General features: G+C 38.9%; 1 protein-coding gene across 1 annotated transcript in view; it reads left to right on the top strand.

Moving 5' to 3' along the window:
• LOC120223583 (A-kinase anchor protein 6-like) overlaps positions 1-26,098 on the top strand; it is a 249,733-nt gene that overhangs the window by 216,067 nt on the left and 7,568 nt on the right. Inside the window, exon 10 of the mRNA XM_039221786.1 lies at positions 22,185-25,594. Coding sequence (XP_039077717.1) covers positions 22,185-25,553 — 3,369 coding nt within the window. The 3' untranslated portion in view covers positions 25,554-25,594. The remainder of the gene's footprint in view (positions 1-22,184; positions 25,595-26,098) is intronic.

Below are 26,098 nucleotides of genomic sequence, written 5' to 3' on the forward strand. Positions count from 1 at the left end.
TTTCAGCTCTCTTTCAGTTAATGATTTCTAGTTTAGTTCTATTGTGGTCTGAAAGCATACATTGTATGTAAGATCTTTGTTCTTTTAAACTTGTTAAAGTGCATATTATGACTCAGAATATGGTCTGGGCTGGTGAATGTTCCATGTGAGTTTGAGAAGAATTTATATTCTGTGGTTTTGAATGAAATTTCTAAAGATGTTAATTAGAACCAGTTGCTTGATAGTGATGTTCAAGTCAACTATATCTTTCTTCCTGATTGATACATTAATTACTGAAGATAGAGCTAAAACCAGAAGCCTTCAGCACTGGTTGAAATTCAGCTAGAATAATGAATTTTTTTCATTTTCCATGCAGTTCTATCAGTTTTTGCCGTATTTTGACATCTTGTTAGAAGTTTAGAATTGTTAATTCTTCTTGGATTACCAATCCCTTTATTATTATGTAATGCCCTTCTGTATCTCTGATAAATTTCCTTGTTTTCTGAGTCTGCTTTGTCTGAAATTTATATAGTTACTCCAGCTTTTGATTGATATTAGCATAATATATCTTTCTCCATTCTTTAACCTTTATGAGTTTTTGTATTTAAAGTGGAGTTCTGTAGGGGCGCCTGGGTGGTTCAGTCCATTAAGCATCCAACTTCAGACCAGGTCATGATCTAGTAGTTTGTGAGTTCTAGCCTTGTGTTAGGCTCTGTGCTGACAGCTCAGAGCCTGGAGCCTCCTTCTGATTCTGTGTCCCTCCTCTCTCTGCGCCTCCCCTGCTCATGCTCTGTCTCTCTCGGTCTCTCAATAATAAATAAAAATGTTAAAAAATTTAAAAATAAATAAATGGAGTTCTGTAGACAACATGTAGTTGGATCTTCTTCCTTTCTATAGTCTGAAAATCTCTTTTAATTGTAGTAGACTATTCACATTCAAAGTGATTATTAAATATAGTTGGATTAATATCTATAATATTTGTAACTGTTTTCTGTACCGTGCATTTGTTCTTTGTTCCTTTTCCTCATTTTCCTGCTTTTTAAAATTTTAATGGAACATTTTACATTTTATTTTGTCTTCTCTTGTAGCAAATCAAAAAAATTTAGTGATTGTCCTAGATATTTCAATATATATGTTAAACTAATCCAAGCCTGCCTTCAACTAACACTCTGTCTTTTTACATGTGTAGTGCAGATGGCTCATAACAGAGTATTCTCAATCTTTCCCTCCTATTCCTTATGACATTGCTGTCATTCATTTCCTAAAACATGGTTACTACTACCACTTTAAATAAATGGTATCTTTTACCTCCGTTAAGAATAGGAGAAATGACTTTATTTTATCTTCATTTATCCCATTCTCCATTGCTTTTTCCTTTAGAGATACAACTTTCTGATCTATGTAATTTTCCCTAGTCCTGAAGAACTTCTTTTAACATTTCTTGCAGAGAAAATATGATGACAATGAATTTCTTCAGTTTTTGTTTGTCTGGGAAAGTATTTCTCCTTCACTTTTTATTTTTTTATTTTTTTTATTTTTTTTAAATATTTTTATTTATTTCTAGGAGAGAGAGAGAGAGAGACAGCGTGAGCAGGGGAGGGTCAGAGAGAGAGGGAGTCACAGACTGAAATAGGCTCCAGGCTCTGAGCCGGCAGTCAGCACAGAGCCCGACGCGGGGCCCGAACCCACGAACCGCGAGATCCTGACCTAAGCGAAAGTCGGTCGCTTAACCGACTAAGCCACCCAGGCGCCCCAGTCTCCTTCACTTTTTAAAAAATGATTTTTTATTTTGAGAGAGAGAGAGAGCATGCACACACACAAACAGAGGAGGAGCGGAGAGCGAGGGAGAGAGAGAAACCCAAGGAGGCTTTACACTGTCAGCAAAGAACCTGATGCAGGCTTGATCTCATGAACCATGAGATCATGACCTAAGCTGCAATCAAGAGTCAGATGCTTAACCAACTGAGCCACCCAGGCACCCCTCTCCTTTACTTTTGAAGGAGAGTTTTCTGGATACAGGATTACAGATTAGTGAGATTTTTTTTCTTGTGATAATTTATTTTTTTTAATTTTTAAAAATTTTAAATGCTTATTTTTTTTGAGAGAGGGAGAGAGCATGCATAACCACGGGAGCAGAGGATCTGAAGCAGGCTCTAGGCTGACAACAGCAAGCCAGATGTGGGGCTCTACCTCATGAACTCTGTGATCATAACCTGAGTTGAAGTCAGACCTTCAGCTGACTAAGCCACCCAGGTGCCCCTCTTGTGATAATTTAAATATTTCATTCCAAACTCTTCTTGGTTGGATGGTTTCTGATGAGAAGTTTATCTCATCAAGAAGTATGTCTTGTCATTGTTCTTCCATAGGTGAGGCTTGTTTCCCCTCTGACTTCTTTCACTTTTCTCTTTATCATTGATTTTCTATATTTGAGGATATGATAGGCCAGTTTGGTGTTTGTCCTGATTCCTGGCTCTGGGCTTGGTGTCTGCCACTAATTTTGGAATATTCTGTCATTCTACTTCAAATATTTCCTGTCCTCCATTCTCTCTGCTCTTTCTGGCACTCCATGTACACATCTATTGTATCCTTTGAAATTATTCCAAAGTTCTTCGATGTTTCATTCTTTTCTTAAAAAAACTTTTTTCTCTTTGCATTTAGATTTGGAATTCTTTATTGATTTATCTTCAAGTTAATTATTTCTTTGGCCATAACCAGGCTAATGATCAGTGTATCAAAAGCATTCATCATTTATTTTATTGTTTTTTTCCCCTAATATTTTCCATTGATTCATTCTTAGAATTCCTGTTGCCCTGCTTACACTGCCTTCTATTCTTATATGTTGTCTACTTTTTTCATTATAGCCCTTGATATATTCATCATAGTTTTTAAAATTTTTCTGACTGCTAATCTCCAAATCTGTGTCTTATCTGGGTCTGATTCTGATGCTTGTTTTTTCTCTTTAGACTTTTTTTCCCTCTCCTTTTAGCATGTCTTATAATATTTTTGTTGAAAGCTGGACATGGTGTATCAGGTAATAAGAACTGAGGTAAATAGTGCATCAATGTAAAGTTTTATGTCAATCTGGCTAGGAGTTGACTGGATTTCATGTATGCCTTAGCTGTAATCCAATAAAATTGCCACACTGCAGACTTCTTTAGTGTCCTTGTTTTTGTTTCCTCTGTTGCCTTTGAGGTTCCCTAAGGATTTTTCAGATATTTTGCTGCTCTTTTAGCTCTAATCCACTGTTACTCTACTGGCACCCTATGTGGTGTAGGTAATGAGTGGGGGAGGAGAAGCATTATATAATTTTAACATTAACTCTCAGTTTCAGTGGCCTACGCCCTTGGGCTGCATCCCTCATAAATGTTTCTTAGCTTCTCCACCCCTTAGGAGAGATAGGAAAGCTAAAGGGAGTTCCAGACAGTTTATGGCTCTAGTAGCTTCAGCTTTAGGTAAGTAAATCTGATTTATCTGTGATTGTCTGGACTTGCCTATGTCTACAGATTGGAAAATGGCAGTTTTTCTGGCAACCTCAGAGCTTGGAAGGGTCCTAGACAAGTCCTTGGCTTTCAGTTTGTCTAGCTTTTCCTTCTTTTGAAGATGGGAGTGACACCATCCAAAGCTCTTTACCTGCCAGAGCTAAATAGAAGTCCTCGGCACTAGCTGAAATGTTCTAGCCCAAACTAAGGCTCCAGAGTTTCATACTAGGGGCAGGAGATAGGCACACCTGATCCAAAGCTACAGGATGTAACTTCAGGAGAAATCTAAGATGCAGGATCAGGATCAAGCAGAGCTAAGAATCCAATTCTTGGCAAACATCAATCCAAAAGGGCCCAAACTTTTTGGATCGAAGCAAATGGGCTATTTGCACAGTAAGTGCAAGGGCAATGAGACTGATTCCCAAAGTGCAGACCTTTTTAATAGAGAATCTGTAGAAATATAACTGTTAGTGGTACAAACGGTTTGGGGCTGGTTGTAGGCTTCCGTTTCCCTTAGTAATATTTAGATATAGTTGATGAAAAGTCACACTCTCCTTTTTCTGTTTTCACCCTTCTAATTCTAATCCACTATCAGCACTGCCTAATGGCTAGAGTAGAACTCCTTTGTCAGTGTGTTCATTTCCACCTAGCCTCTTCAGTCTATGCATCATACCACTATATGGCTTTAATGACAGAAATGCTATTGTAATGATGCTATTTTACTGAACAAGGATATGTTAATAGCTCTATTTTGCTTACAAATTAGACTTCATAACCATCCAAGCCACCATAGGCTGGCCATACTCTGACTACTGTCAACCTGAAGAAAGAAGTAATCCGAGGCAAGCTCGAATTACCAGAAATTGAGTTTATTCAGGAATACCAGAGGAATTGCAATTCAGGGAATGCATACAGTAGCAAGCTACAGGTAAGTCCATTGAGGGTTAGGGATGAGCTGTCTTTATGGGCAAAGAATGCAAAGGTCGGGAAATCCAGCCAGAGTCCAAGCAGTAAGTTCATTGGCTTGAAGATGGGCAGAAATTCCTGGCAGATGTTCATCGGTCAGAAGATAAGTCTCAATTTTCTGTAAATCAGGAACTTAAGAGAAATCAGTTTCTCAGTTCTTAACATTCTGTTCTTCTGAGGGAGCATGTGTGAGATTCTCAATTCCATATACTCCAGTTCCATTTTATATTAAATTCTTTCATACTACATAAACTGTTTACTCTAATAATTGTTCCTCCAGTTAATTCTAAATACTCAAAAACTGGGCAAAGGGTATGATCAAGGAATAAATAAATACAGTTTATTTAAAAAAATTTTTAATGTTTTATTTATTTCTGAGAGAGAGAGAGAAAGGCAGTGTGAGCAGGGGAGGGTCAGAGAGAGAGGGAGACACAGAATCCGAAGCAGGCTACAGGCTCTGAGCTAGCTGTCAGCAGAGAGCCCGACGCAGGGCTCTATCCCACAAACTGTGAGATCATGACCTGAGCCGAAGACGGACACTTAATCAACTGAGCCACCCAGGAGCCCCTAAATACAGTTTAATAAATAAGAATGGTTACTAAACCCAGGAATAAATAAATATCCAATCTAATGACAAATTCCAAATGACAAATTGAAAATGAATTGCAAACTGGCATAATTATTTTTTAGCCATTTATTAATATCCTAAAAAGTATGACACCTTTTGGTCTAGTGTTTATTCTTCTCGAATTTACTCTCAGAAAATAATCAGAGCTATTTATATGAATAGTCTATCATACCTTTTTTTTTTAAAGAATCAAACATAATTGGAAATAATAGGGATTTGTAATAATATGTATTTAAGTAAACTGTAAGTTGATGGAATATTTAAACCCATTAAAAATTCATGGTTTTTTTTAGAAATGTTTTTCAAATTCTATTAGTTTTACTTTCTAAATAGCTCTGAAGTCCATCCAGTTTTCCCTAACAGTCCACCACCTTAATCCAAGCTACTGACACCGCTCATAAGGTGTTTAGGATATTACCTGGCACAGAGAAAGTGCTCAGCAAAGGTTAGTTATAATTTTTACCTGTACCACTGCAATAGTCTCTAAGGTTGCCTTTCTTACATCAACTTTTGCCCCCTTTCCAGCTTGATCTCTTCCCTGCAGCCTCAATAATCTTTTAAAAACACTCATCTGATCATGCCACTTTGCCTGCTTCTCCAGACTTATTTCCAGGCACATTTCCTCTCTCTGCAGGCCAGACCCACTGCCTGCTGTCAGGCCCCAAAAGTAGCACGTTCCCTCCTGCCTGAGAGCCTTGTTCCTTCAGCCTTCACCACTCACCGTGCTGTGAGTCCCCTCCCAGAAAATTCTTATTATCCTGCAGGTATCAGCTGAAGAGCCAATTCCTCTGGCAAGCTTTCTTGACCTCCTAGATTAGATCAAGTCCTCCTCTTATATCTCAGCACAGATTGCAGTCTTACCTACTAGGTAAATCTTAGCCACAAAAACCTGTCTTTGTTTTTATTTAGTACAGAGCATTCAGTAAATATGTGCTGAATACATTTACTGAATCCATATTTATTGAATGGGTGGCATTGTCTAAAAAGTTCAGATTAACTTGCTTTAGTCTACTTTTTAATTTTTTCTTCCTATATCAAACTATTATTTCAGTCTTCATCAACCCATTTCTCCATCTTCTCGTATATTCATGGTTTTCCCAACCAAAGAAACCTCTCATTATATTTATGTCAAGTATAGCTTCCCACCCACATACCTTAAATTAGTTAGAGGTGAGCTACGATATTGAAACCCTTGATTCCTCCTGGTGTGTGTGGGGAGGGAGAACATGGGGGCAGGGCCTGGGAGGAGTCCAGGTCATCTGCCTTCTGTAGTAACCTCTTCCTTCCTGGTAAGCAAATCTATATTAGCATTTTCCATATGTCATGACTTGAAAAAGATTGGGAAGCACTGGTCTAGAAATAATAGGTATTAAGCCTCAATACCAACCCACTGATCTTGAAGCAATGGTCACATTTAAATTTTGATTGAAGAGAAAACAATTGAAAATGCCATGGGGTCAAAGAATTTTCTTAACCCACTATAGGAAGATCTGATTTACTCTAGTTTTCTTTTTACTCAGGTCTAATATTATTTTAGGTCTGTTGTTTCACTTGAATTGTGTTTATGATTTTTTAACATATAAATGGCTAAGTTTACTGAAAGTCGAAGAAAAGATTTTATGTTTTGTCGTCCAGGAGGTTAAATTGGATACCAATACTGCAAAAGCTACTTTTTGCATAGAAGAGTATAATAGTGCAATATAGTAAAGGCAGATCCATAGTCCCTAAGTCTGAAAAACTAAAGCTCTTTTAACTTAGGTTAAATATCCTTCCCATAGCCATAAAACCATCAGTGTATCACTGCTGATTATGCATGAATTGGATTCTGAATATTTTCAAGGTAGTCTGATTCCATTGGGCCATGGAATTGGAAGGGACCGAACCTATAGGTGGATAATCAAGTATACCTTGAGTACTTACTATATGCTCAGCTAGTCCTGAGATTTATCTACATAGAAGTAGTGCAAGACATGATATTCATCTGAAGAAATTTAAAAGCTGTATGAAGTGATGGTAAGATAATATTGACATACATGAGATAATAATTATTCCAATCTGTGTCTGAGCTGAAAATGATAGCATGAATTACAAAACTAAATATAAAGCTACAAGATACCTGAGAGGTGATATGCTCAGTGATTGAGTGGTGGTTCATAGTAAGTATTCAGTGAATGTTTGTTGAATGAATAAACAACTGTCAATATTAAGTCATATGATTCTATTACTGGTATATGAATCAAATAAGAAATCACTGAGGGCAGAGTATACAGATGAATTTTTATAGGGGAGTTTAAGACTGAATTTTGAGAGACTTGGTGAGGGCAACAGAAACCATATTCTTTCATTCATTCATTCATTCATTCATCATTCAGAAAATGTTTATTGAATACCTGTTTTGAACAGAGGCATGGTAACATAAGTGAGTGGAGGATATTTGTGAGGCACTTACTGTGGTGAAGATCAGCTTTGGAAGCATTAAATTAAATTCTGATCATTTTTAAATTTTTTTAAAATGTTCATTTATTTTCAAGAGAAAGAGAGACAGAGTGTGAGGAAGGGAGGGGCAGGCAGAGACAGAGATACAGAACCTAAAGTAAGCTCCAGGCTCTGAGCTGTTAGCACAGAGCCCGACTCGGGGCTGGAATCCATGAGCTGCAAGAGCATGACCTGAGCTGAAGTCAGACGCTCAACAGACTGAGCCACCAAATTTCAGTCATTTTTTATGACCAGATTATGGAATGCCTTAAAAGTCAGTCAGAATAATTTATAAGAGAAAATAATGACTGAAAGTTGTTAGTGTTTGTTTTGCTTTTAATGACAGGAGTAGTACCATGAAAGGATTTATTTTAGGAAGCTTGGTTTGAAAGTGGTGAGTAGGATTATCCTGAACATATTTTTCTCCCTCCTCTTTTTAAAAAAGTCCAGGAATAGATTTTTCACAAATTTTAACAGGAGTCTATGAGAATGTTTAGTAGCCCTTTTATTTTATTTTTAATTAAAAATTTTTTACTTATTTTTGAGAGACTGCAAGCAAGGGAGGGGCAGAGAGAGACACACACACAGGATGAGAAGTAGCCTCCAGGCTCTGTGCTGACAGCTCAGCTTGGTGCTCGAACTCATGAACTGTGAGATCATGACCTGAGCTGAAGTCAGATGCCTGACTGAGGCACCCAGGTGCCTCTTTCGTTGACCTTTTAGCCAACCTTTTACCTTCCTTGCTACAATGTAATTCTATTTCTTGAGTTTGGAGCTTTGGAAATAGAGAACTTTTTTTAATGTTTATTTATTTTGAGAGAGAGAGGAGGTGAGGAGCAGAGAGAGAATGAGAAAGAATCCCAAGCACACTGAACACTGCACCACGTGGGGCTCGAACCCACAAACCTTGAGATCATGACCTGATCTGAAATCAAGAGTTGGACAGTTAACAAACTGAGTCACCCAGAGCCCCTGGAAATAGAGAACTTTTTCATTGTCTTAGTCATAGAAACCTTCCAAATGCTATGAAAAATAAGTCCTTGTATAGCCTTTTGCCCACCGAGTAAAATAGCTCCAACTCCCTGACCTTTCTCAAATCGTTTGTTACTTCAATGTTAAAGAACATTCCTTGACTATTAAACTTTAATGATACCTAACTAACTAGATTCTCTCGGTCCTGATTTCTCCCCTTGTTTTTACCCTTATGCAAAAGTAAGTATAATGGCAATTACTTCTAAATATTAAATTACTAGACGCTCCTAAAATAATCCCAGTTCAAGGGCAGTTTTTGCATACCAAAAAAGTCAAGCTTGTCCAGTGTGGGATAAAGAATTTTTAATTTGGTGGAGGCTAAAAATATCGAGCATTCTCTTTATTCCTCACCTTGTCACTCTCATCATTCGTTAGGTGTTACTGTCTTAGCTCTTCATATAGTTCTTGTTATCCCCAAGGACTGAAAAAAGAGTTATGGTAGTAAATATCTAGAGAGTTGTCCCTTCCTCCCTAGGACACCTATCCGTCTAGCCACCAACAAGTAGGGTCATTCATTTGTAGCAATTAAGCGATCAGCATGTGCAGAAATGAAGAGAGAAGATAAATTAGCTGAGGGCTCTAGGCGAGTTCCGTCCACTCTATGCTGTTTGCTGCTAGAGCTTTAATGGGCCCAAACGGCCTACTGGACCTCCCTACCCAAGGGTCCCATTCATGGAACTTAAATTGTCACTTAAAGAGAAATGTGCTCAGCCAAAATTATCAAGGGCAGCAAAAGGACTAGGTGGGGTGGGGGCACCTGGTGGCTCAGTCGATTGAGCATCTGACTCTTGATTTCAGCTCAGGTTGTGAGATCGAGCTCCACATCAGGTTTCTCACTGTGTATGGAGCCTTCTTAAGATTCTCTCTCTCTCTCTCTCTCTCTCTCTCTCTCTCTGTCTCTGTGTGTGTGTGTGTGTGTGTGTGTGTGTGTGTGTGTGTCTGGAGCTTAAGATTCTCTCCCTCCCTCCCTCCCTCTCCCTCTCTCTCTCTCTCTGCTCCTTCCTCTCTTTCTCTCACTCTCTGTCTGTAAAAAAAAATTTTTTTTAAAAGGACTAGATAGGAATTCAGGTGTCTGTATATTAAAGGTTGTTCTTGTAAAATCACTAAACCATTTCATTCAAACTGATGTACATTAAAATTGGCTTAGCTCCCAAGACGAAAGCACAGAATATTAGGGGATCCAAAATATTCCATGCCTTTTTGCTCTTTTTCTTGTTTTACAGTCTGAAAGAACCCACTTCAAATGAGGAAGGGAGTCCAATTTTCAAAAAGCAATGCCTCCATTTTTTTCTCTCTCTTGAGTGGCACTCACACAGTAGTGGTGGTAAAATAAACAACGATGTGTTGGATTTTGTTTCTCTTTATCTATATGACATTTGTGTCATCACCGTAGCTCTAATCCATATTCAGGTCTTCGTGTTTGGTGTGCAGGAATATGTAAATGATCTTGCCAGCTGCACGGAGCAGTGTTTGTTTATTCTATTTCTTTTGGCACTTCACAGAACTGAATTTCTGCCAAAATGGGGCTGCTTCAGGGAGCACTAATGCTCCAGGAGGAAGTTTTGAAAGGAAACGCACATCATAAGTCTTCACTCTGTGAAGCAGCAAAATCAAAACAAACTTTCTGTTTACTAAAATATCGGTATTATGAATGTAAAATAATGTGTTTGTTAAAATATAATGAGCGCGCTGCCCATCTCCAGGATGCTCAGCGTACGTGGATTTTGGAAATGAGGACACAGTGCTGAGAAAGCTGGTGCATTTTTATTCTTGGAAAGAAAGTAGGTGAAATGAAACAGACAGAGACAACATCTAGAAGTTTAAGGGGAAAAGAAATATTTCAACATGCATATTAATCTCGGGAAACACATGGCATTTACATGCATTTAAATGTGGACAGCTGTGGCGTTTAAGTGTTAAAAAATTTCATTAATGATGCATAGAGCTATCTACTTCTGTTGGCAGGCCTTTCAGTCTTCAATCTGACACTTCCTTTTTTATCCAGCAAGCTAATTTCCCCTCTTTTGTGAGTAGTAACTGTTTTCACACTACTGCTTACCCAGCAAGCCTCCTTATTGTTTCATGGTTAATTATCTTCTCCAGCTTCACCTTCCCCAGTGAAGGGAGCAGGACCGTTTCTCCCCAGCACTAATGAAAGCTGGGTTTTATGGGTAAACCGTGTAAATAAATGCAAGGTCTGATCAGGCAACATAATAAGTGAGTTCCTAAAGTTTATAGAGTCGTAGCTCATCTAGTGATTTTACTAAATAACAAGAGAAAATTATTAATTTGGTGGGAGGAGGGACTTTGAATCTGGAGGTAAAAATAATGCCTTGTTACCTTAGTATGGAACCTATCTGCAGATAAACAAACATAAGGGATCTCTATTTATCTGGGCATTTCCCATGCTTCCTAATAGCAGCGATGATGTTTGCCAGGAGGATGTCTTGAATAGAGTAGAGCTTTGAAGAATATTGTTGATTTGGTAGAAGGTAGGGGTCACCTGCATTATATTTCCCTGATTACTTGCTATTTATTAAGGAGGAAAAAAAGCCCCAGTCGAGGTTTATGTAGTCAATGCATGCTATGTTGTGCATCGACTAAACACAAAGCAGAGATAAGTCACAAATGCTACCGTTGTTGAGTGCCTAGAGTAGTAGATTCAGCAGGTCTTGCCCAAGTAATTAGCTCCAGTGGCCAGTCAGTGTCTTGCCTCCCTGGACTATAAAACTCAGCATATTCTCTAAATTGCCAGCTTAAGGACCCATATCTGAAGGGTTTGGGCTTATAGTTATTTTTGGTTATTTCTCACATTGCAAAAGGATTTTAAGGGATTAAGGTGACCCTAAACCTCTAATACTGCTTTTTAGGAAAAAAATTACAAAATGAATTCACATTTTGAGATCATTTTTCCTCTAGAATGAAATTTACATGTCTTTGATTTAGGAACCTTTGATTTGGGTTACAGTTTGAATTAATGTCCTGACATTCAAAACTCTCAAGTGCCTCCTCCGTGAGAGACCAGGACCAGAGCTTCTGTTTCAATCAAGACGGAGTTTTTAAATCTAATCGGAATCTTAAGATCCTTAGTATTTTTCTCATGAGATCATGAAAAGAAAATCCCCCAGGGATTGTACATTTTTAACATGTCTAAGGATTTAGGAATCAAAAGTATAGTATAAAATCTATTGGAAACTTACTTCAAAGATGTTTATTACCTTATGGGAAAATTCATCCTGAAATTTCAAGCAACTTTTCTAGCATCAAGTGTAAGTTGTACACTTTCTCATCCTTTTCATGGAGGTAATAGTGACAGTGCAAGGTAGGTGTTCTAGCAATTCTGAGAATGTGTAGTTCTCCCTAAGTCTAAAAGCAGTTACCTTTAAAGGAGCTATGAACGATATAAATCAAATGAAATAAAATCAGATACAGAAAGAATGGGTAAGCCATCTTAAGAAAAATGAATCAGAGATGATCTGCTTGTTTATCATCTTGAACCTTGGACCAATCAGATGATAAACTCAGAAAAGCAGTGTGTTTGGTTGATTGGCATTGATAAGAGGGAGAATAGCTTACAATTATATGTAGCATTTAAAATTTTTTCTTATGTTTATTTATTTTTGAGAGAGAGAGAGAGAGAGAGATCACAAGCAGGGGAAAGACAGAGAGAAGGGGAGACACAGAATCCAAAGCAGGCTCCAGGCTCTGAGCTGTCAGCAGGTGCCCCTGTACCATTTTTGATAATTCTTAATTTGTTTATCAAACTTGACCAACATTTTAGTCTTACTTTTTTTTCTCTGAACGGTGAGTTGTAGTCAGTCTTAGAATTAAAAAACCAAGGGGTGTTTGTGTGGCTCAATCAGTTGGGGGTCTGACTTTGGCTCAGGTCACCTTCTCATGGCTCATGTGTTCAAGCCCCATGTCCAGCTCTGTGCTGACAGCTCAGAGCCTGGAACCTTCTTTGATTTCTGTGTCTCCCTCTTTCTATGCCCCTACACTGCCCATGCTCAGTCTCTCTGTCTCTCAAAAATAAATGAAACATTAAAAAAATTTAGAATTAAAAAACCAAAACCGAAACCAAAACCAAAAACAAAACCTTCCACACCCTATTTATCTGAGAGGAGCAAATGGTTAAGAATACCACGTCGCTCTTAATATGTATCTTGTTGGAATGAAAAGACCAAATTCTCTTCACTAATATGGACTTTGTAAAGGGTGTAGGTCCTGAACAGGGGTAAACACTGCTATCTGATGTTCAGCTTTTCAGGCAGACCTTAGCATGTTGGCAAAGCTCTCCGTACACATTAGTCTTCCTTGGGAACGTGCCCCAAATTTCCTGTTCTTAAAATTCAGTCTGAAAGTTGTAGTGTAGTCAACTTCACTTGCTTAGAGGACTTTTCATTTCCTCCTTACTACAAATATGCTCTGTAGTTTTAAAAATTAGACTTTTTTATTAATGGGAAATCCTTATCATAAAGGAAGAATAAGAGTATACTTTTCATTAAGGCAAAGGTGAGGCAAAAACTATATCCAGAGATATAAAACTCAAATATTATGTCAGTTCTCAGAGTTAAAAGGCAAAAACTGGGGTGCCTGGTAGGCTCAGTGGGTTGGGTGTCCAACTTTTGATTTCTGCTCAGGTCATAGTACCAGCATCATGGGATTTGAACCCCACATTAGGCTCTATGCTGAGCATAGAGCCTGCTTGGGATTCTCTCTCTCTCTCTCTCTCTCTCTCTCTCTCTCTCTCTCTGTCTCCCCCCTTTCTCACCCACTCATGCTCTCTCTCTCTAAAATTAAAAAAAAAAAAAAAGGTAAACACCAAGCTGCTAAAACAATGCCAGAAATATGAGGCCAGATGTTATATCATTAGGGGAAAATAAATTGTTTATGAGACTTGGCATGTGGTTCTGTCATTGTCATCCAAGTAGATTACCATGTGCTAGAATGTAGAAAATACCACCATTTTATTGTGGTTGGGTTTTTATAGCTTAATTGAAGTTATGTTTCTTCTGCACTTCCTTTTATTTGTTTTAGTTCTGTATAATGCTGAAGAGGTCAGATAAGGAAATTCTTTTATTTAAAAATCTCTTCCTAAGGTCTTTTTTTTTAAGATCATTTTTAAGCAGTTCTGAATTTAGTTACTTCCTTGAGACTCTGGGGAAAATTTTTCAGAGAAACAAAATAGTGACTAAGAAGAGAAAAATAACTAATTTTCCTATTCAGTCTGTTCTGAATATAATAAAAAATTTCAATATATTTGCATATAAAGCAACAGTTAAGATAAAATAATTTATTTGCCAGTAGAAGTAGATTATTTTTCTAGTAACTTCTAGTAAAAAATTCAGATTTGGGTGGGAAGGTATCTTTTTTCTACAATGGATTCCTAACAAATATGAGTAATGATTTATATAATAATTAGCTTATTTGAGAAAAACATAGCTTGAGGGGCGTCTGGGTGGCACAGTTGGTTAAGGGTCTGACTTCAGCTCGGGTCATGATCTCGCGGTTTGTGAGTTTGAGCCCTGCATTGGGCTCTGTGCTGACAGCTAGCTCAGAGTCTGGAGCCTGTTTCAGATTCTGTGTCTCCCTCTCTCTCTGACCCTCCCCTGCTCACGCTGTCTCTTTCTCTCTCTCTGTCTCTTTCTCTCTCAGAAATAAATAAAACATTAAAAAATTTTTTTAAATAAATAAATAAATAAGAAAAACATAGCTTGAGGGGAGCCTGGATGGTTCAGTCGGTTAAGCCACTGACTTCTGGTCAGGTCATATTCTCGCAGATCATGAGTTCAAGCCCTACGTTGGGCTCTGTGCTGACAGCTCAGAGCCTGGAGCCTGCTTCCGATTCTGTGTCTCCCTCTCTCTCTACCCCTCCCCTGCTCACATTCAGTGGCTTTCCCTCACCTCCCATTCTTATCTTTTCTGTCTATCAAAAACAAACATTAAAAAAAATTTTAAAGAAAACAAAAACATAGCTTGAAGCAAGGTGTTTACCACCTAGCTTTAACACTACCAACGCTGAAGCTACTGTACTTGAGAGTTATTAAGTAATTGTGACAATACCTAAATTTCTTTAATTTATTGGCACAAACATACTGCTTTTTTTAAGTTTATTTATTTATCTTGAGAGAGAACGAAAGAGCACAAGTGGGAAAGGCGCAAAGAAAGGAGAGAGAGAATCTCAAGCAGGCTCAACGCTGTCAGCACAGAGCCCAATGCAGAACTCCAACTCAGGAACAGTGAGATCATGATCTGAGCCAAAACCAAGAGTCAGACGCTTTGCTGAATGAGCCACCCAGGTGCTGCAGACACTGCTTCTTAATCTAAATAGCACTCTTGAGGGGCAGGCCCTCCAGTGAAACTGAAGTTGTAGAAAGGGAAGAAAGCAGTGCTTTTATTTTGGGTATCCATCTTTCTTCTATGGAATTCCTTCCTACGGCCTCATGATCACCCTGTTTATTGAGCCTCATACCTCCTTTTGCTTCTGTGGTTTTTCCACTTCTGTTCTCCTTCCAAGACTGATGCCAGAAGGCAAGAAAGGTAGTGAATACACCTGCTAAGACAGGGCTCCCAATTTCAACAGCAATTTTACTGTGGAACCAGATTCCTTCTGGCTACTCTCTTGCACATCCATTGCTCATTTCCTCACCCACCAGCCTCTAGGACCGGCCCTCTCTCAGGTTACAAATAACTTTCTTTTGCTAATTAAGTGGCTTTCCCTCATTTCCCATTCTTATCTTTTCTGCTCTCTTAACACTCTTAACCATCCACTACTTTAAATGTCTCCTTCTTTCAGCTTCCAGAAATATTACACCAGTCCTACTTGGATTTCCCTGCTATTTGTTTCCTTTGCTGGTTGCTCTTCCCTCCTATGAAAGTGCCCATAAAGCTCTGTCCCATGTGCCTTTGCTGCTTATTGTTCCCTCTTCTCGCAGTGTCCCCTCCCCCAATACTTTCTGTGAATTCCTTTCTCAACATAGCCTATATACCCTCCCAAATAATAGACAACAGCAATGTCGCAGCGGAGACTATAGGGTGAAAAGAGGCAAGCCAGAACTGTGAGACACACTGTCATCTCAAAGGCAGCTGAAGTGGATTTTATAAGGAGGCTTAGCATCAAAGTAATCAAAAGAGAAGAAAATTTCAAGAAAAAATGGAGTCAACTACTACAGAGGAATCAAGTAAAGTAAGGTAGAAGGAGATTGGGCTATCCCAGCAAATAAGGGCTCTGTTAATCCCACTCCTGTCTCTCAAAAGAGACTGTGGCATCAAATTGAGTGAAGCTGAACCGAGAGAAGTACTGTACGCAGGATGTTCTTTTCTTCAGCATTTCTGAGAATGAGGAACATGCATGCAGGCCAAACAAAGAAGCCTGTAATAAAAAATTGCTTTATTGATAATATATGCACAGAGATGTACGTGAATTCAGAAATATTATCTGTTGTAATATTTTTATGAGCAAGTTTCTCAATAGAGTGATGAAGTCGTTATTTCTGAAACTCAACAGGACTAAAGACTCCTGTTAGCTTGTTTCTTAGTTTATTTGTTTAAGTGAGGTGAAATTAACATAACATAAAATTAATCATTTTAAAGTGAGTAATTCACTAACATTTTCATGTGGTGTCAGCATCACTTCTGTGCAGTTCCAAAACATTTCATGAAGCAATTCCCTTCTCCCTTTCCCCAAGCTCCTGGTGACCACCAAATTTTATTGTCTCTGGATTTACCTAGCCTGGAATTTCATATTAATAAAGCTGTACAGTATATGACATTTTCTATATGGCTTTTGCTGAGCATGTTTTTGAAGATACTAGTTTTCTTTTAGGTTTATTTATTTATTTTGAGAGAGTGAGAGAAAGAATCAGCAAGGGAGGGGCACAGGGAGGAGGACAGAGAATCTGAAGCAGATTCTTTGTTGACAGCAGAGAGCCTGATGTGGGGCTTGTGCTCACAAACTGTGGAAGTCAGATGCTTAACCGAGTGAGCCTCTCAGGTGCCCAGGGGACGCTACCTTTTTAAACTAGGGGGTAGCAGCTAGAAAGTCAGAACTCTCTCAGGTGGTTTCACCGTGGCAGAATTTAACCTTGGGACCTTTCCCCAGATCTCTGCAATACTTCGTGAGACTACAGCCCAGTCATCCTTCATTCAGTTCACTCATTTTTTGAGAACCAGTTTTCTGCCAGGCACTGTTGAAGGTTCTGGGCCTTTAGTGGAGCCGAGACAGACAGAGTCCCTGCCCTCATGGGGTTTATATCTGGGAGGAAAACCCCTGATTCCCAATATTGGATCTCTTTTGTCCCTGGTCCCTGTTGAGAACTAAGACAATTTTTGCTATTGTAAAACTTACTTTTAAACAACATCTAATGGATTTTTCATTTTCTACTATTTCAGAAATGTCTGTATAGTCGAGACTAGGAAATATGTCCATGTCAATACTCATTTTAGTGAGACTTGTGAGATGACTTTAGGTTTTACTTGTCTGTTTTGAGTTTCTGATCAGCTTTGTTATTGAAAAAGAGCATTCACTAGAACAGTTTTTGATCATTAGTGTGAGATAGACTTTCAAAGCATTTTCTGAGCTGAGACAAGTTACTTTAACATTATTGTCAATCTGATAGATAGTGAGCAGGATTTGATTGCTCTCATGTGTCAGTTGTGATAGAATTTCACAGACAATGGACCTGCCTTTAAAAAAAAGATTATTTTCAGGAAATAGAAAGTGCTTGAGTTATGGGCCTTATGGAGGGCTGGGCAGGTGTCTTTTCTCATCTGGTTATTCCTGAGGGCTAAGACCTATCAGGACATAGAGAGACAAACCCACACACCATTTACAGACCAATGGGAGTGAGTAAGGGGTCTAACTGATGTTTATTTCATGCATGTGGTCATACAAAAAGATTAGCCAACCAACCACCAATCTTCAGGCAAACATGGTTATAATTATTTAATGGTCAGCTATACTCTCCTCCCCATCATCAGTACTGGGAATCTATGCCAAAAGCTATCAGTCATTGGCATCTGCTGTATACCAGCCTCCCCACTTCCACCATAGGACTTTACATGCATTTTCTCATTTGAAGCTGCCAACACTCTCTAAGGTAGAACCAATGTGCTATGGTTGTCATGGATATACAAATGATCTTACCTGAACTAAATAACTACCTAACTGTCAAGGAGCTTGCCCAGGATCATAGAGCTAACATGTGAGGCAGGGGTGGGGGGGGATCTACAATTCACACTCAGATCTATTTTGAGCTTCTGCCCTAAATCCCAAAATGACTAATAAACAGTGAACCTTTTTGCTTTTCATCCTATTTCTTTTTTAATCTATGTTTTTTCATTCTAACTTTGAATCTATTCTCCGCCCAGAAAGAGGCAGAATACTACAAAGACTGAGTTCTCTTAAAAGCTGTCTTTGCATTTTCTAAGGACTACTGGGCTGTTATGGGTGTTGATGTTCTTGTTTTGAAAAAATATCTACCTGAGTCAAATTTAGGAAAATAATTATGCATCTAAGGCTCAGATACTTTGGTTTTAGATTTGGAGGGGGATACAAGGGAAAATAATTGCGTCAGAAAATAGAGTGAATATATGAAAGTTGAAATTTTCCCTGTTTAATTCAATTCCCCTACCCTCATCTATGTATATTATTTCTCCCTCCTGTCCTACACCTCAAACTTCCACGTGGTCTGCTTTTTGCCCTGGGATAGACACGCAGATCTTTATTCGATTACAAATTAATGATGTTTGTGTTATCATTTTTATTTATTTGTGTGTTTTTGTTGCATTCCACTTTTCTATAGATAAAACTCTCTTCCCAGGACTTTGCAAGTGGTATTGTTTTAATAAACTCCTGAATCTAGGAGTTTCAGGAGGGAAACTCCTCCTGAAATGGGGGGAACACAAGTTGCAAGACCTCCTAATGGTATAGAGCACCACAAGTTCGATTAGAACATTCAGTTCATCCTGATCTTTTTGACATTTTTTAGTTTTTCAAAAGATGCAACCTTTTAAAAGAAACTAAAGGAATCTAGAAGTAGCTGTATCGTATCTATCTCTGTTGGTTTGTTTTATAGAATGTCAGATTCCTTCATCCCCACTCTTTAGCCGGTGTGTGTTTCTCATCTCTTGTAACCTAAAATCTTTATGTAACCTAAAATTTTTGGAAAATCCTAGAAATGTGATCCTTGATGACCTAATTCAATTGAAGCCATACAAGTGCAGATGGAAATGAGTTTGGGTAGATGGTACTTACTACAGTCGGAATCTTTGTGCTCTCATCAACATCATCACCTTTTCTCCAGCCCCTTTCACCTTCTCTGTATATACTATGCTGAAATAAAGTAAATCACCTGTTTCCAAGAATGAAACAAGGAAAATATAAGAGTGCCAATTAATTCCACTTGTTTCTTGAGCAGATCTTGAAGGGCTGTGTGTATTTGTACATAGCTATTTATATAGAGCTTTAGGTTTAGGCCAAATTCTGTACCAGTGAGGCAAGTTTATGAATTAAAGACTCCAGCACAAATTAATTTAATTCTGAATTATCTACAGAATTGCAGACTCTCTATTGGAACCTTATCCTTTTGGTTTCAGTCAAATATTCTTAGATTTTGTCTAAATTAATTTTTGATTTATCACTGTACAAAAGACAGGAACAGGTGTGCCTTTTAAAAGTACCCAACAGAACCTCTAGAAAAGCAACAACAAAATAAAGCAACAGCATTATTGGCCATTGAGCTAATATCAAAGAAAACATTCAGCCAAATAATTTTCCTGCCAGTTACATCACTCTATACATATATCATTTTTTTCAAAGATCACTTTTTAGTTATATAAATATTTCATTGCCCTTCCTCTCAGAAACTTTATACACTCTCTTGCCCCCAGGGGATATTTTATGTTTGAGGTTAAATCTTGAGGAAATGGAGATTTTATTGAAAATATCGACAGAATTTAATCTACATCAGAAGGGAGTGAATGAGGGCAGAACAAATAGCACTTCCTTAATATGTAAACTTTAAAGTCTAAAGTGAATGATTTTTATAAAGGATCCCATCAGAAATTCCCAGGAATTGACATATAAGAAATGTCAGCAGTTACAATAAATTTAAGTGACGTAGAGGAAGAAAAAGTTGAGGAGGGGAAAGGACAACAATACATCCAAAAGTTTAATCTTTTCCAATGGAAATTCCCCACTCCAACTACTTTATTGAGCAAAGGATTTGCTCTTTTAGGTGCTGCTATAAGTTTTGAGGCTCACATTTGTAAAGTCACAGAGGCAGCATTTGGTCAGAAAACAACTGTGTCATGGAAGACAAGTCCAAGTTATAGGTGTCACGTGGGCTGAGCTCCTGACATACACCCATATGGCACAATTCTGGCATCTAGTGTGAGCACCCGGGTTTGGGACTCTCAAGGAAAATCTGTGCTGCTAAGTGTTTAAGTCAACCAGAGAGCTACAAAGGGAGCTTCTTTGAAAGACGAGTTCAATTATTTATTAGCACTCTCAGAGAACAGTGTCAGGCAAGATAGTATTTGAAATTAATATACTATTTGATTAGACTGATTGATTGTTTCTACAGCTGAAGATTTTAACATTCATTATCCATAGTAACCAGTCATTAGTACTTCCTTTATCAGAAAGCAAAGAATAAACAGAAGTTCTAATAAAAATTCATCACTGTGAATGTACTCCATACCTAAGTGAGTGTGATGACTGCCAGTGTTCTAGATTAACTGCTGTAACATTGGCAGCAGGAAAGATTTCTGTTATAAAATTTAAAAATATCCTTTAATTAATGTTTACTTTGTAACTGGACTCTTTTAAACTTAAGTAGGCTATATGGAAAATCTCTTACATATCCAGTATAATAAAGTACTAATAGGTATTTTACACTTAATGAGGCTGTGTGGTATCTTTAACTACTAGTTTCAGGAAGAATTGAGGGCTTGTTAGGATAGGTTTTTGAGTGTGCTGCTGGTGAAGCCTTTTCCCTACTACTGAGGAATAAAAGCATCATGGCCTGTTTTTCAACTAGACTGTTAAAATAATTCTACATTGTAATGCAAATATGCTGATCTATTATACTGTGTGACATCTCTCTCTCCCTACCATGTCATGAATCCCTTACAGTTTTTAGGACAAATGGAAAGGAATAATGAGAAGGAGAGAAGAAGATAGGCAGGGAGAACCCTTTATGAATGGACTGAAAACCACTCTGGAGCAATGCTACATGTATTCAGAATTATAGCTACCTCATATTGACTGCCTCGTCCAGCCCTTCACAAGCATTGGCTTGTTAGTATTCAGAATTCTCTCAAAAAATAAATAGTCCTAGCCCCCCATAACAAGTGTGTGAAGAGATTGGTGCTCAGAAAGGCTAAGGAACTTGCCCAAGGCCACTCAGCTGGGAGGCAGCAAAGTCAGCATTTCAACCATTCTGCATAGTTTCGGAGCCATGGTCATCTGCCTGACTACCCTGCATAAACATAAGCTGAGCTGATTATTATATTTGAGTTTCTGTGTAGAGATGAGCCTGTCAGGGCCTACACACCTGTATCACCTCTCTTGGCTCTAGCATAAATCCGGACAGCTGGACAGCAAGTGAGGATGGTGAAGGATTCTGGACAGAGTCCAGGAACACATTCAAACCACTGTGTCTCAAAATATGTCAAGCTCTACCTAAACAAGTTAAAACCAAGAAGTCCAAGGAAAGATCAAGGATCCCAACTGTGTTGGCAGGGTGCAGCACAAGAGAATCTGGGTTAAGTCAAACTTGAGAGCCAGAAAAGTCTTCCAATAGCTGTTATTCTGGGGCTACAGGTGGGCTGCCTTTAATAAATAGAGGCAGGACTGATGATAGACAAGTTAACAAGATCAAAGTAGAGTCTCTGTCATAGAAAGAGATTGGGGAAGAGAGAAACTGAGAGAACTGGGGCCCAAGACTCAGCTCCAGGAAGATATAGGTGAGGAAACCAGTCAAGTGTTGCTTGTCTTGAGTCTATTTGGGATCAGGGCCAAATTCTCAAGAGGCAGAGCCCTGAAAGGGAAGGCAGAAGAAAGGATAGATAAGGAAGAGTCTCTGACCAAGAATAGTTCTACAGGTGTCCATAGGTGTATCCTATTTCCCAAAGGCAAAGGCCGCTTCAAGTGGAAAACCCAGAAATGGACGCAAGAGGAGGTTTGTGATTTGTAGCTGCAGATAGCATTCTACTGTTGACTGCAGAACGAAGAGCATCAGAGTGAATGTGCCTTAAAGATGTCATAGGCTGTTCTCTACTTACCTTCATTTACCCAGCAGTTTTATCTTCAGCCAATCCCAGGTTAAGAATGTTGAAGAATCAGTAGGAAATGGTTAATTCCAAAACTGAACAACTTGACTGTAATAATCTAACATTTTACTCAATGTGATTGCCTTCAGTGATAAATTGCCATTGATAGAAAAGCCTATTTCAATAATTTTGGATGCTACTCCAGAGAAGAATAGAGCTGATAATTATGATATCTTTCAAATCCATGCTTGGGGCAAATTTCTTTCCTGACTCTTCCAAGAGATTTTGAATGGATAAAATACTCATACTTATGTTCCCTAATTCTTCTTTTGTTTCTTCCCCCTACACAGGAGCCTTTGAATGTGATTGATCCTGGCTTGATGGACCTAAATGGGACAAGTGAGGATGCCCTGGAATGGGATGAAACTGACATAAGTAACAAGTTAATTAGTTTGAATGAAGAGTCAAATGACCTTGATCAAGAATCCCAACATCTCATGCCTTCCTTAAAGCTTGAAGAGATAGGTGGTGAGGACCCTGGTTATGAAGAAGAGGCAGGTGACCATGGGGGATCTCAGTATGCTTCAAGCATCACTATCCCCTCCAGTCCACACATTTACCAAGTGTACAGCCTTCACAATGTTGAACTCTATGAAGACAGCAGCATGCCATTCCTGAAAAACAACCCGAAGTTCACCAGCATGACACAGCCTAGTGTTTTGACTAAGAGTCTCAGTAAAGACTCTTCATTTTCATCTACCAAATCTTTGCCGGACCTTCTAGGAGGTTCCAATTTGGTGAAGCCCTGCCCATGCCATGGAGGAGACATGAGCCAGAATTCAGGCAGTGAGAGTGGAATCGTCAGTGAGGGAGACACTGAAACCACTACCAACTCTGAAATGTGCTTGCTCAATATGGTGGATGGGTCCCCAAGTAACCCTGAAACTGAACATCTGGACCCACAAATAGGAGATGCAGTTAACGTGTTAAGGCAAAAATTTAAAGATGAGGAGGAACACATTAAGCTTCCAAATAGCTCTCAGTCATCCATTTCACCAGTGGGTTGTGTAAATGGAAAAGTTGGAGATTTAAACAGTGTTACCAAATATACCCCTGATTGTTTGGGAGAAGAATTACAAGGAAAACATGATGTGTTTACATTTTATGATTACTCATACCTCCAAGGCTCAAAACTCAAATTACCAATGATAATGAAACAGTCACAAAGTGAAAAAGCACATGTGGAGGATCCCCTACTTCATGGTTTTTATTTTGATAAAAAATCCTGCAAATCCAAACATCAGGCTACAGAGTTACAACCAGATGCACCTCCCCATGAGAGGATTTTGGCAAGTGCATCCCATGAAATGGATCGAAATTCATATAAAAGTAGTGATGTAGAGAAGACATTCACTGGCATGCAGAATGCCAGACAGCTCTCCCTTTTATCACATAGTTCATCTATTGAGTCCCTTTCTCCAGGGGGTGATTTATTTGGATTGGGCATCCTTAAAAATGGCAGTGACAGCCTCCAGCGAAGCACTTCTTTAGAAAGTTGGTTGACATCCTATAAAAGCAATGAGGATCTTTTTAGCTGTCACAGCTCTGGGGACATAAGTGTGAGCAGTGGCTCAGTTGGTGAACTGAGTAAAAGAACATTAGATCTCCTGAATCGTTTAGAGAATATCCAGAGCCCTTCAGAGCAAAAGATAAAGCGAAGCGTTTCTGATATCACTCTCCAAAGTAGTTCCCAAAAGATGCCCTTTACTGGCCAGCTGTCTTTGGATATAGCATCTTCTATCAATGAAGACTCGCCAGCCTCTCTTACAGAACTTAGCAGCAGTGATGAGCTCTCTCTTTGCTCAGAGGATATTGTATTACACAAAAACAAGGTCCCAGAATCAAATGCGTCATTCAGGAAGCGCCTAACTCGTTCGGTGGCTGATGAAAGTGATGTCAATGTCAGCATGATTGTTAATGTCTCTTGCACCTCTGCTTGCACTGATGATGAAGATGACAGTGACCTCCTTTCCAGCTCTACCCTCACCTTGACAGAAGAAGAGCTATGCATCAAAGATGAAGATGATGATTCCAGTATTGCAACAGATGATGAAATTTATGAAGAATGCAACTTGATGTCAGGGCTGGACTATATAAAGAATGAACTACAGACTTGGATTAGACCAAAGATTTCCTTGACAAAAGATAAGAGAAGGTGTAATATCAGTGATGAGATAAAGGGCAATAAGGATGTAAGTAGTAGTGAGATAACCAATCCATCTGATACCCTGAACATTGAGGCTCTACTAAACAGCTCCATAAAATGTCTCTCTGAAAATAATGGAAATGGTAAGAATTTACCCCATACTCATGAGATAGGGACAAAAGGTGAAAATAAGAAAAATATTTTCAGAGTTAATAAAGATCCATATGTGGCTGACATGGAAAATGGCAATATCGAAGGCACTCCAGAAAGGCAGAAGGACAAACAAAATGGGATTTCAAAGGAATCAGAAAATCTTGGTTCAGCTGGGAAAAAGAATTCAGACAGTGAGCACTGTAAGTGTAAAGTATTTATGGATAGCTCAGATGATTCAAATATTGCTGGAAAAGAATTTGTTCCCCAAATTGTTAGACATCGTCCAAAGAAATGTCAAAACCACCACCATGTTGAAAACCCAACTACTGTTCCTACTCCCACTGAGAAGTCTTGCTCAGAACTGCACTCAAAAACCAGCGTTATCAGTAGACAGGATTCTGAGGCACTGAAATCTTCATCTAATGATGTACCAAGTATGGCTGGAAAATCTGCTCCCTGCTGCCTAGCACTTGAACAAAATGAAACAGAGGAGAATGTTTCTGTCAGCGACAGCATTTCCTGTTGTGACTGTGAGCCAGATGTTTTCCATCAAAAAGATGCTGAAGATTGCTCAGTACATGACTTTGTTAAGGAAATCATTGACATGGCTTCAACGGCCCTGAAAAGTAAATCTCAACCTGAAAATGAGGCAGCTGCTCCTACCTCATTAACTCAAATCAAGGAGAAGGTGTTGGAACATTCTCACCGGCCAATCCAACTGAGAAAAGGGGACTTTTATTCCTATTTATCTCTCTCATCTCATGACAGTGATTGTGGGGAGGTCACCAATTATATAGAAGAGAAGAGCAACACTCCATTGCCACTGGACATTAGTGATTCTGGGTTAGAAGACAAGGACACCGAATGCTTCTTTGAGGCCTGTGTTGAAGATGACCCAGATGGAGATGAGCCCTGCATCTCCAACGCTCCTCCAAAAGAATCTACTCTTTCTGTTGAAGCTGTTTTGGCACCACAAGCAGCATCTGGCTCTTCTAAGTTCAATGATATTTCTCTCTTGGCTGATGAGGCAGACATGGTGGCTCTTTCAGGCCCTTCCCAGCAGAAAGAATCTGATGTTGGAAAGGAAGGGGATGGTTTACCCCAAACTACTCTCTGTGGGAAAAGCTCAGAGTTAACTACTTCACAGCTGGGCAGTGAAAAGGAAAGTTCAGAAAACATAGGTGAATCTGGAATGCCAGGAGAACATAATGCTGCTTCAGCCAAATCTAGAGTTCCAGGACTCTCCTTGACAGCAAAGCAGGCAAAAGACAAGGCTGCATTGCATCCCAACCCCAAAACTTTAACCTGTGAGGAAAATCTAAATGTTCATGAAGAACAACATAAAAATATGCATAGGTAGAATGCAACCCTCTCCACGCATGAAAATCATCTCATTGAAAGGTATGTCTAGTCCTCGTTTTGATATATATTTTTAATATCATTAAAATATACATATACACACACACACACTTGAAATGTGAGTTTGAGTCAACAATGCCATGATAAGAGAACACACTAGTCAGAATGACTGGTCATGGCAGATATTTATTTGAATAAGACATTTAGGTGGAAGAAAGATTCCCAACAATGCAAGTAACTGTGAAGCAAAAGAGAGAGAAACAGTCACAATTGACATTTTTAGGAACATTATCTGTATGACATCATTCCAGCAAGAATACCCAATCTGAGGAAGTAGCTAGATAATTTAGGGCCTCACATCCTTCAATTGAGGGAGCAAAGAAGATTCTCCCAATTGCAATTATAGGCTCCGATCAAAATGCATGCACAGTGACAATGCTTCCCACTTGAGTCTCCTGCACACAGAGATGCCCACACCCTTCAGTGCCTGGAAATGAACAATGATTAGGTAAAGGCTGCAGCTCCTGATCTGGGCCTTCCTTTTAT

Source organism: Hyaena hyaena, unplaced genomic scaffold (assembly GCF_003009895.1).
Source record: "Hyaena hyaena isolate Hyena2069 unplaced genomic scaffold, ASM300989v1 scaffold_1012, whole genome shotgun sequence".
Classification (NCBI taxonomy): Eukaryota; Metazoa; Chordata; class Mammalia; order Carnivora; family Hyaenidae; genus Hyaena; species Hyaena hyaena.